Below are 12,239 nucleotides of genomic sequence, written 5' to 3' on the forward strand. Positions count from 1 at the left end.
GCAGCCCACAGCGGTTGGCAAGACAGAGGAGTGGAAGGTCAACCAATAGTATTTAAAAGCCTATTTTTGTCTTTGTGATATCTATTTTTACGAGTAGATGATTGCAAACTGGTGAAGAAGTTCTTATGCTTCTGTTGGAGGTATGCAAATGGCCTCTCTGTTTTAGCTCATCAGAGAAGAAAAGTTTACTTTATGCTAGGAGGCCAGGGCAGCCAAATGCCTCAGCTCTGCTGGGACTATCTGGTACAGGATCTGATGAGAGGCACTTCATCCTTGAGCCTTTTCTTCACAGTTTTTGTGGCTGAGAGGGAATTGTGAAGGTGGAAGTTGTCGTGTAGACAGAACTTAGATACATTTGTCATCACGCTGTGTAACTGAGGAACTGCAGTTTTGGTCGGAAACTTTGCTAGCTGTGATGCAGCTGGCCTTGGTGACTGGTGTCATTTCAGAGAATATGGTTTCCACTTCAGTGGAAAGCTTCACTGGAAGTGCCTGAGACCTAACTGTGTCATATGGACTTTTTCACCACTCCCAAAGATCACGTGACTGAGTAATTTTAGGCTAAATTCCATGTCAGAATATCAAAGCTGCTGTTTAGTTAACAATAATCGACATTATAGATGGGATAATTCTCCATAGATAAGTACTGTCTGATTGTTCAAAGGAACCTTTTGTAGAATCACAGAAAGATTTGGGTTGGAAGGGAGCTTAAAGACCATCTAGTTCCAACTTCCAACCCACCTGCCATGGCCAGGGACACCTTCCACTAGATCAGGTTGTGCAAAGTCTCATCCAACACTTGAACGTTTCTACTTGCCCAGTCATACACTTGTGCAAAGCAATTTTGGGGGAGGATTAATCCCAGGGTAATACTATTTGCACACTGGGAATTAATTTGTTGCTGAAATCAGCCACATGCTCACACAGATACATCTGGTGAGTGAAGAAAAGCAATATCCATTTCAACATAATGAATCCAAAAGGCACAAGGCAGTTAAAATCACCAGAAGATTGATTGTCCATTTTTAGTGTAGGATGATGATATTCCCTGTGCTTCCTGCTACTCTCCCTGTGAGCTCTCTGAAGCAGGCATGCTTCAGCTGATGTAAAGTACAATGTTGCCTGCTGCAGTTTTTCACTCGAAGTTTTTTGCAAGTAAGATCTAGAGTCCACAGTCCTCAAGTTGTGGGGCTGGAGGAGGGTCCATATGGAGTTCGAAGCCAGAGTTTCTTGTTTATCAGGAAAGTCATAGAAAGTATTTCAAGCTACAAATGGGGTGTGACTTCAGTGACCTTAGAGCACAGCTCTGCACTGAAGAAGGCCTGGAAAAATCACACCTCCTTTCACATGCTTTTCTCAGTTTTGAGTCCTCAGGATCTGATTTTGCTGAGCCTATCTTTTGTTTAGGCTTTTAAATTCTATTTCCTGCAGACCCAGCATAACCTTAGAGATAACGAAGAGGATTCTTGTTTCCTTATACATGCTTCATACAATAGCTCTCCAAGGTCAAGTCAGGGACAGCTGCAGTGCACTGAAGATGGGAGAAGTGGTCTCTCTTTAACTGCTGAATTTTCTGTTCATGTTCAGAGAAACAGAAAAAAAAAACAAAAACTTGCCCAAGTTAAGCCAAGGCAGGAAAAGGAGAGAAGTTATACAAGTGGTGATGAGAAAAAGACATTACAGAAGTTGGCATACATTAATAAAGCTACAGGAGTTCAGTGGTTTTGTGCACTATGAAATGGGAGCCACATAGGGAAGACATTTTGACTCGCCCATAAATGAGGTTGGCTGCATGTCATTGTAAATTTAATATTCAGGCCCATAAACTCCAAACATTCACAAGCAGAGTTTACCGATATGCTTAAAGTTACAAATACGTACAAGTCTTTGCGTGAAGGTGGGATCAATCCTGTATGTTGACAAAACAAACTTGGCATTTTATGAAGCATGCTGGGAATCTGTTCAAGATTGTCTACCAGTTACCAGAACTGGCGGCCACTGATCATGTCTTCCCTTTATTTCTCTTCATTTTCTGCCTTTCCTTTTTGGATTGGGTGTAGTCACACACTCTCCGTTTTCTTGTAGCATTCTCTTCCAGGCTTGTGCAGATCAACTCTGTTCCTTTTACTTACAAGGAAATTTTTTGTTTGTTTCACAGGTTAGGACTCACAGATGCCTACCAATGGTAAGATGCTATCTTGCTCTGCAAGCTATATTTCTTCTTTTGAGACTCTTTAAACAACTATTTATCTTTTTTTTTTTTAATTCTGTTCTTGAGGGAACATTTTTTGGCCCAGTTGCCCTGCCATCACTGCCAGTCTAGATGGAACAGACAGTTCATTTAAACAAAGTTTAATGCTGCTTAGTTTATCCTTCCCATTTGTCCACTCACAGCACAGGTCATTCCTTTCAGGATTGCATGAATTGCATTCATTTACAACCCATAATAATTTTTGATATTAAATCTTTAGGCTGTGTTGGAAGTTGAATAGGTTCTGACCACCATGCGTGAGATAAACAGGTTACAGAACCACAAGCAATTTGTGACCTTTAACAACCCTATGAATTGCAACCCTTTGCAATTGACAGGACAATTGGGTCGAAAAATCTTCCCTAACAAAGTGGTTAAAGCAATTAAAGCTGTCTTCCTAAGGAGACAGATCAACCTTTGAGTTATCAGTTTAACCTCTTAAAACGACAGGAGGTTCTTAGTGTTCTTCTTGACAAGCGTTTCTTGGTATGTACTTTGTCATAGCTACTGAGAGAGTGCTAGTGCAGAGAATTTTAAATTTAGAAGAGTATATTCAAATATTCTGCAATATTTGGATTGATCATTAAGGAGGCTGTCTTGAAAAAAGAGTAAGTGTAGGATTCCTCACTCTCCACTTCCCACAATATGAAATCACTTAGGAATAGCACAGTATATGGCAGATCTTTACATCATCCATTTGCAAACAGGGTGAATTAAATGTCTTCCTTTGTTATTTGTATTTATGGGCCAGAATACACCATATCCCTTCATGTGAGGGAAGGATTATCCTGAACAAGGGTGTAAGTTGTGTCGTTAGGTGCTGAAATACAGCCTGAGGAAGTCTGATGTTCAACAGCAGAGCCTTCCAGCACTACTAAGATAGTGCAGCCCTGCCTCGTGCTTCCCTTAAGAGAAGATTGAGACATGGCCTGTTCCCTATGTGCATTTTCATGTGACAGTAGCAATCACATTCTGGAAACTTCCTCTTGTAATCTTGTTTTGGAGACTCTTTCCTCCTTTATTCACTCTACTCCATCACAGATAATGTAACATCCCAGAGAAGATTAAAGCTATTGTTACCGCCTGCCATAGCAGGGTCTAGTGTCCTAGAAAGGTGCAGGATAGGAGTAATTCTGGATGCTTATGGACTGCAGTCCAAAATCTGCCAGAAAACTGGTAGGTAGTTTGCCAGTGTCCATCTTTTCAGTGGAGGTGGCAGGAGAGACTGAAATTAATCTCTTCCAATTTAGTGATTGAATTGAGTTTCCAAAGCTGGCTCGCAAACTCCTTGAAGAATAGTTGAGTCACTCCTTTTTAAATATAATATTTGCTGACTTTAGAATGTGATCCCTTTTGAAGCCCCTTAACCATTGATGTATCTGATTCTACCTGTTTTCTTCTCCTGCTAAACATGAGGATATTGTGGAATCTGACTTTCTAGGACAGCTTCAGGAGTGCCTTGCTTGTGGGAAAATCGTAGGGCAAAGAGGCAACTGGTGATCTGAAATGCTGCTCTGCTTCTTGCCATTCCTACCTTTTAGAAAACTTTCTCAAAAAAGTAGATAAAGTGACATGGTCAAACGCCTCTGAATCTTGTTCAGTACACTACACCTTTCCTGTTGTGCAGGTTTCTTTCCAAAAAGAGTATGAGTTGGAGAAGTATTTGGCTTGATTTTGCAGTTATTTTATCTTATTTTCACACTTCTTCCTTTGACCTGTAGATAGAAAAGAGCTCAGTGCTGTACATGATGATCTTGGCTAAACTGAGAGGTCTGCGTAAGTGAGGTGGGAAAGCCGAGTGATCAGAGTTTACTCTGGAAAGTCACTTGCTTTCTCTGTGACCAGGGAGTATTAAGCATATTCCTTGCAAACAGGATCAGGTCCCCTGTTTACAGCCTCCAAGTACCAGCTTAAAAGTAACACAGTGGGTACTTTGTAATAATGAACAATCACTACCATCAGCTAGAACAGCATTTCAGACAGTCTTCCTGCACGTAAGGCACCCATTTCCTTACTCTGATCATCATGATGCACATCAGTGGAGAAGATTGTCTCATACTTTACAGTCCAGGTGCCTTTCTGATCATCTGGTGTGACACTGGTGAAAGTACACAGTGGCAGAGCAGGTGGTGTCTGCCATCTTCAAATGGATGTTACTGTGTTGTCTTGGCCCTGCTTCTGCTCTGGATGAAGAAGACTGAGCTGTGTTGGGCTCTTTAATTTCTAATTTTCTCTGAAGCTTGAATGTTGGATAGGTCTTGATAGGTCTTGTATGGCAGCATAGAAAGGAGAGGTTGGATTTGGGGGACAGCACCACTGGTATGCCACTTGCAGCCCATGGCCAGTGACAGCATTCATATCATCCTTTAAACTTCCTTCAGAGCCCAGTGAAAACAGGTTTCCCATCACTGTCCTTGGCAGTTGCCTGGTCCTATCACTCTTGCTTTGGGGAGAGACTGGAGCCCTGTGCTGAGCCAGATAGAAGCAGGAAGAAAGTCAGTACTAAAGCCAGTCAGAATGTGCCCAAATCTGACTCATGTCCATGAGACTGTTTTAGGTTGGTGTCCCTGAATGGTTTTTTTTTGTGAATCCACAAGAAGCTGTAGCAGAGCAGAAGCTCCCTGAAAGCTAAGACAGTGTTTGACCCAGCATCAGAACCTGGTGATGCTTTGCATGTTTATTTCCTGAAACATTCAGTAAAATGATCTTTCAAGTATCATTTCACTAGTAGTTTTTCATTACCTTTTTTTTTTACTTGTTTCCTCCAGTAGAATATTCACTTTTATGAACTGTTCAAGAACTTTGTTCTTTCGGTCTTACTTTTTTCAAACTGGCCACAGAGGCTTCAGTTTAACAAGGGTGTTGCATAAAGGATCAAGATTATATTTGTTTGGAAAGGAGACTGAAAAGAACACATTCTGCTTATAAATGGTCACTGGGAGGGCGCTGTTCTTCATACTGCCTTTCCATGCAACACAGGAGTTCATGATGATGATAAAAGGATATAGATCTTTAAAAGGATGAAAGGAAACGCTCTTCTAACGTGGCACATACATAACAAGCTCCTGGAATTCATTGCTGGAGGATGTTGTTGCAGCACATACTTTAGTAAGATTCAAATCACTGAAGAGCTACCAGTCCTCAGGTCCAGAACATGAAGTTAGGGGCTAGCTGAGGTCACAGAAGCTTATTTTCCCTGTGGAATAATGTTGCACAGTCCCTCAGTTACCAATGGAGGGCTCAGCTCTCCTCTTAAGTGTGAGTTACTAGCAAAAACAGCTAGACTAGTTCGTGACTGTTTTTGAGGTGAGAAACATCCAATGTCTGGAGACTATTGAAAGAAGGAAAACCTCAGGGAGCATTTTCCGGTCTCAAGGGATTTTTCTCTTCATCCGCGGGCAGTTACTTTTTCTTTCATCTGTGAAGAATAGAAAATTTCCCAATTCCTCTGATTCTTCTAAGCACAGTCATCAGAAAGGATTCACAGTCTTGATCCTCAGCACGTTTAATTCAATAGATTTTTCCATTAACTTTGATGGGTTTTGTTTCGCTCCTTTTGCCAAAATGGCTTCTTAAAGTGCTTTGAGATCTACAGATCAAAGTCCTGGATAAGTAAGGGTAGAATTTATTATTATTGTTCATCTGGAAGAAGCTGAGTTATTTCTTCTTCTTACAATGACTTTATAAACTCTATTACCAGCAAATGGGGAGAGAAGATGCTAGGCTTAGTCTAAACTGCCTTTGCAAGGCTGAGATGTGGTTATAGACATCATCAGAAATCCTTGTGCTGGTACTTATATTCCTAGTTACAGCTAAAGTTGTGACCAGCTGGTTTGCAAGTTCTGCTCAGAACTGCTGAGCTGGGTCACAGTGATCTGCCACAGCCAGCACCCATATACCTCACATTTATGAGATCTTTCCTAATTCATGAGTCACCACCCGCAGCATCAGGTCTGCCTATCAGGTGCCTTGCAAACTGTTGGAAAGCTGTGAAGTGGAGCTCCCCAGGGGCAGTTCCCAGGGTATTAGCAGAAACACAAGTTCTTATTAATGCAGTCTGTATGAAGGGGATAGAAATGAAGACCACCGTGCAGTTGCAGTCGGCATGTTCACAGCCTAAGCATAATCTTCATTATAAGGTATTGGGTGCATACAGCTGAGCCTTAGTGAGCCAAGCTAACTAAGCAGCAGCACAGAGAGAAGGCACATGGGTCCCAGTGATCAGAGAACATTCTTGAGTTCAACTTGAAGTATAAGCACAACTGCACTTTGTGTGTCAGTGCTACTAGGAAGAAGTAAGATGTGCTTTTATTTTTACTATTTGGCCAGTGGAGGGAAGGGAAAAACACTGGGGGGGAAACCTTAAGATTGAGTTGAGTGTAATAAATGGTTTCTTAAATTTTAACTACTGTTAATGAACTGCAAGGAAAAATAATATGTCATGGTATAAAAGGCATACTGTCAAGCTGAGTGCCAGAGCATTCTTGCAGCCGTACAGTTTGTGGGAGAGTGCTTTTATTTTGCAAGTAAAGGTGATCATTGGCATTACTTTGGCTTCACTCTGTTAAAATACAGTCTTCAAGCCAAGAAAATTCTGATGTCCAAACAAGTACACTCAAATATATATAATGCATATTTTATATATATATATAAATATATATACACACAAATATAATATTTCTTTGCAGTTCATTAACAGTAGTTAAAATTTGAGAAGCCATTTATTGCAATCAATCCAATCTTAATTTTATTCACAGTGTTTTCCCCCCCTCTATTCCACTGCCTAAGTAGAAAAACATATATATGCATTTATATTTAAGTGCACTTGATTTTTTTTTAAACCGGGATGATAAAATATTCATACACCAAGATTAGAAGCATGTAATACATCTAGAGTCACTCAATCCCTTACTAGTGCATTCATATAAAGAAGAATGCCTCTGTGCCCTCAGCAAGCTCAGAAGCGGCCCCGTAAATCAATAGAACCACTGAGATGTTTTTCACTCCTATTAAAATAAAACCATTGGTGACAATTTGTAGCTGTAAATACAGTATCACATCAGCTACAGTCCAGCTGGAAATAGGGAATTCTAAAGAAGAACCATCATAATCTTGTTGACACCCATATATTTGGGATATCTGTTTTCTGTGCAGAACAGGTGCTGTTCTCCAAAACAAAATACCTTTTTCCAGATCTCATTTTTAGAGAACATATATTCAAGTTTTTTTCCTGGCTTACTATGGAAATAAATGACTCAGTCTATAAGAGTGATTGGGGAAAAAGTAGCAAAAAGCCATCTTAATTACCTTAAAAGAAAAAAAGTCTGAAGGAATGCTGAGTAGACAGCAAGACCTACTTTGGCTTCTGAAGAAATTACTGAAAATGAAATTACTTAGGCTATTGAAAAGCAAACAGAAAATGAAAGAACTTGTTTTAGGGCAGATTTCGACACCAGCATGGTGAAGGCTAAACAAACCCAAGAAGGCAGCTTCCTCTCCAGCAGTGGAAGTGTTTTGTGATTCTGTAGGAACCTGGGTTTGTGGCTGTGCTAGGAATATTTTAGGTACTAAAATTTACAAATGTGCTTTCCATACGAGCAGAGCTATGATGTTCAAGCTGTTCTTCATACCCAAATAAGTTCTTACTCCTAAACAAAACATAGCAAAGCATAGCTATTCTGGGTTAAATGGGTTTGCACCTGGGGTTTCTGCAAATACAATTCTGCCTCTCCACACCCCTGACCAACACCGCCTGTGTTGGCAGAAATCAAAGTGGTCAGGGTCAAAGGGAAGTAATTTAGATGGAAAGCAAAACCCTAGATAAAAGGCTCGCTTTAATTATGTCAGCATAACTGTGCTGCAAATGTAACTGTCTGTTTAAATTACAGGTATCTAGACCTCCGAAAATTCGGCTCAGTTCCTCATGGAGGCTTCGGAATGGGGTTTGAACGCTACCTGCAGTACATCTTGGGAGTTGACAATATCAAAGATGTTATTCCTTTCCCCAGGTTCTCTCACTCCTGTCTCCTGTAGCTCAACAGTTGACTCACATGGAGAAAACTGCTGGTGTGACTATCCGTGTATAACATACTAGGATATGACTGAGTGTGTTTTAGTGTGAAATCAAGATAATTTTTATATCAATGAAACTCTTGGTAAATTTCATACTAGCCTATTGAAAATAATATATGTTCTGGTGAGATTATGGACGCACACTGGCAGTTAATTTGATAGTAGCTCGTGTCTTCAGTGCACTTCAGGAGTATTAGTAAATCCCACTTAACTAAAGGGTTAAGATTCTCATGAGACTAGTACAGGCCATGGAGGTACTAAATAAGCATTGCTGGGAGGTAGCTGGGGTTATGTGAAATATTAATAAGGAGGTGTGACCTAAAAATATTGTCATGGCAGCAATGCATTTGTTGTTACAAGATGGCTACTGTAAAGCATGATTTTCCCCACTCTGAATTAAAAGCAAATATTGCTTACCTTGGAAAAATCAACCAAGCCTACCAAGGAACAATGTCACCTTGGTACTGCTGGAGCAAGTCAGGTGAATGCTTGATTTTCTGAATCATCAATAAAGATGTACTGGGTTGTTTTGTAACTCTGTGGTTTCTTCTTCTGTTATAAAACTGTAGCTCTCAGCACCAGAGTGTTTCCTTCAATGTCTTCAGTAGAGGTTTCCTCTTCTGTATACCCAGATTTGTTGCACAACTTCTGCAGAAGATATCTGTCTTCTGTCTCCAAGAGAGCACACATTCATAGCAGAAAGAAATGTTCAGTTAGATCAGAGTTCATTCATCCATCTTTCCAGAGCCAACTTGCAGTTTATTGGTGGGGTTTTGTTGTTGCTTTGCTTTTGTATTGTTATTGAGAAAATTTCTCATGTGCTCATTGGACCAAACAATTTTGTCTATATTGCAAAATAACCAACATATGCTCCCAAGAATTGCATATGTATTAAATAATTGCTTATCACTATAGGATCTGAACTCCTTAGCAGTCTTTATTGGGTTTATGCTCTCAGCTTCTCTGCCAGGTAAAGAAATATTCATTTCTGTTTTGAAGACAGGACTATGGGAAGACCAAGTGACTTGCCTAAGGCAACTGGAAACCAGTGATTTATTTGGGATTTGAACAGAGGGTTCTTCTTCCCTTCCAAATTATCATAATCCAGCAAATGGTCATTTGCATGGTGCTTACTACTCTGGAAACCACTGTGGCTGGAATATAAACTATATATAAAGAGAAAAAGCAAGGTAGCAGCCTTACTACTGATGAACCCTTTGTAAATTGGCACACGCAGTGTGAAGTGGCTGCATAACAACCCCGAAGACTTCTTTTCCAAGCAGATGAAAGAGACTGAGAAATAGTAATCCACTCACATTGCACTGGTAATAATGCAGTCACAGTTCTTTCTGGTGAGGCTGTATAATACTGCACCTGCAATATCTAAAAATACCTATTTATGTCATGTGGCACCTGCCATGTTTCAGTGTGCTCCGTGGCCGGGGACTTTTATGTCTTACGATCACGCAAACAGCATCACCACAGGTCATTACTTTGGGGGGTTTCTTGCGTGCACTGAGACATCTGCATATCAAGACTTTTTCATGTCTCCTTCATCCGCTTGATTAGGCAGGTGTTAATTGTGCATTTGCTGGTTTGCATTTCCCAGTACAGCCTTGAGTTGGTAAGTCTGGTTCCATGAAACAGTTCAAGCACCTGCCTTCCCTTTGAAACCACTGAGAAGTTCCCACACCCAAGTATCTTCCTGCATTTGGACCATCTCCCCTTTTGGTATGTTGTCTTAACTGTTATTGCTGGCCTTGGTTTGAAATTACTTCTCTCAGCAGAAAGATGTGGAAAGAGTACAGCTGCCAAACAGCCCCATTCATAGCCTGTTCCTAAATAATTTGGAATGAGCAGGTGTCCTTATTGAGATCCTTAGTCACTGGTTCTGTCACAGTTACTGTAAATGAGAGTGCTTGAACTGGAAGCCCATCTGCTGAGAACAGATTGGGGGGATGGCAAAACCATCTCCTGTCCACTGTGCTGTCATCCCTGCAGCAGCGCTGGGCTGTCTCTGTTGGTTTTGGCATCAGCGGGAGATTGTTGATCCCACTGTGAGATGCCAGATCTGATGAGCAAGGTGGGGCTAAACAGTGACAGGTGGAAAACAAGATGTAGAGAAGACGACAATGAAAGGAGCCAAAAAGTTGTAGGTTAACGTAGCATGAGTCACAAGTTACAGGGAATGATGCAGAACTGCTTCAAACAGGTGTGCAGAGTGGCTGTCAGGGTGACAGCCTGCAAGAACAAAGAACTGGTCTGACCTACCCTTTGTTCTTTGCCCTGTTAAGAGTTTGTTGCAGGACTGAAGGTAAAGGTTGAACCTTTGATTTGTAGATAGGTAGATGAAGGTAAGAAAGAAGTAACAAGGATGCAGTGTGAGTAGTTTTTTGTGTGTTTCCAATGAGGTGTCCAAGAGGAGCAGTCTCCCCAGTCTTCTACACGTACTTCTGATTCATTGAAAGGTGCTTGGTGAGCTGGTCATCCAGTGGGCAGGGTTGAGCTAAGGGGACACTGCCCTTAGGTCTGAAAGCTCATTGAGAAAACTACCCCTATTAATTTGGCAGATGAAGCAAAAGGTGAGCACGGTTGTCTCAGGAGAGCTAGCCAGATGGCTCAGAAGGGTAAGAAAAGGTTGTCCAATCTTGGCAACAGCATTCAACCTGTGCTGGTTTTCTTAGTGGTGGGAAAGAGGAGAGGCTGAGGCCTGTGTATGTGATGATACTGCTCAGGGTTAATACAGAGATTGGCGTTCTTGTGAGAAGCTTGATTTATGGGTACCCAGCAAGGGTGGGAGCTGCTCTCTCCCTCCAGGCTGGCGTTGTTCACTTCGTGCTATGTATATATAACATGGGCTGGTATTGCCAAGGAATGCGACATGTTTTCTTTGGGATTTCCATGTGGAATGTCATGTATTTCCTTTGAATCTCCTCTCCTAGAATGAAACGGAAGTTAATCTGGAGGACAGGGAGTTTGTTCCTCCTGGACATGTGGGCAGGGAAATGCACCAAGAATTTCTTAATTTCAGCAGTTTTCCTTGCAACATCTTCTCTCTGCCTGTACCGTGACAGTGGCTGAAGGCAGATAAAAACTCTGACACTTCTTCAAATAAAAAGCTGTTATTCTTTGCACACAGGAACCATCTCTTAGCCTGACCATGCAGTGCAGTAGCTTACCCTGGGGTGTTTTTAGTACAGTAAGCAGTCAGCCCTCAAGCCCAGGTGACCAGCACTGTCTCTGCTAGCATCATTTTGGTAAGTATTTCTTGACATTTCAGTTCCTCAGCAGACTGTACTTGCCTCTTTTCAAGTTTGTCCTCACTTTGAGCTTCAGAGGAAAGAGTAAGTGTCATTGATTATTGCGTCGGTAGCTTTGCAACATTAGAACAGAGTGATGGGAGATAAAAGAGCAATGCCATAAACTTTGCATAACCAAATGCCAGCCTCTCAGAAGAGTGTTTAGAGGAAAACGTTTGTTTTTCATTTCAAGAATATCAGATAATCCCTTCACTTAATTTTTTTACATGCGGGATCAAAGTATCCCAAAGTGCTCTATTTTTAATTGAAAAAATAATACCTTCAGAAGTAACATCATGTCTCAGTCTTCTCATTTTTAAATCCACAGGAGAGCAAATGCACACTCTGAAGCTATGAGTAGAGACTGCTGTTCTCTCCGTTATGATTTATGTTGTGATACTGTGGCAGTGTTCAGTGGACTGTTTTACTAGCTTCTGTACAAGCAGAGACAAAAAGATACATCGCTGGGCCAAGGGTTTAAAAGTCAGCAGACCAGCACAGGTATTTTAGCTGAATTACCTGCATTCAGGCCCCCAGACCTGCGGGAAAAGCAGCAAGGTGCCCGGCTCAGCAGTCCTCTCTCCAGTTTATTTCGTAGTAGTTGTAATTTATAAAGC

General features: G+C 41.2%; 1 protein-coding gene across 1 annotated transcript in view; it reads left to right on the top strand.

The window, feature by feature from the left end:
* Positions 1-8,858, top strand: part of NARS2 (asparaginyl-tRNA synthetase 2, mitochondrial (putative)) — a 52,409-nt gene extending 43,551 nt beyond the window's left edge. The window contains exons 13-14 of the mRNA XM_017829263.1: positions 2,159-2,185; positions 8,140-8,858. Coding sequence (XP_017684752.1) covers positions 2,159-2,185; positions 8,140-8,284 — 172 coding nt within the window. The 3' untranslated portion in view covers positions 8,285-8,858. The remainder of the gene's footprint in view (positions 1-2,158; positions 2,186-8,139) is intronic.
* The last annotated feature ends 3,381 nt before the right edge of the window (positions 8,859-12,239 follow it).

This window comes from Lepidothrix coronata, unplaced genomic scaffold (genome assembly GCF_001604755.1).
Source record: "Lepidothrix coronata isolate B3197 unplaced genomic scaffold, Lepidothrix_coronata-1.0 Scaffold161, whole genome shotgun sequence".
NCBI classification, from domain to species: Eukaryota; Metazoa; Chordata; class Aves; order Passeriformes; family Pipridae; genus Lepidothrix; species Lepidothrix coronata.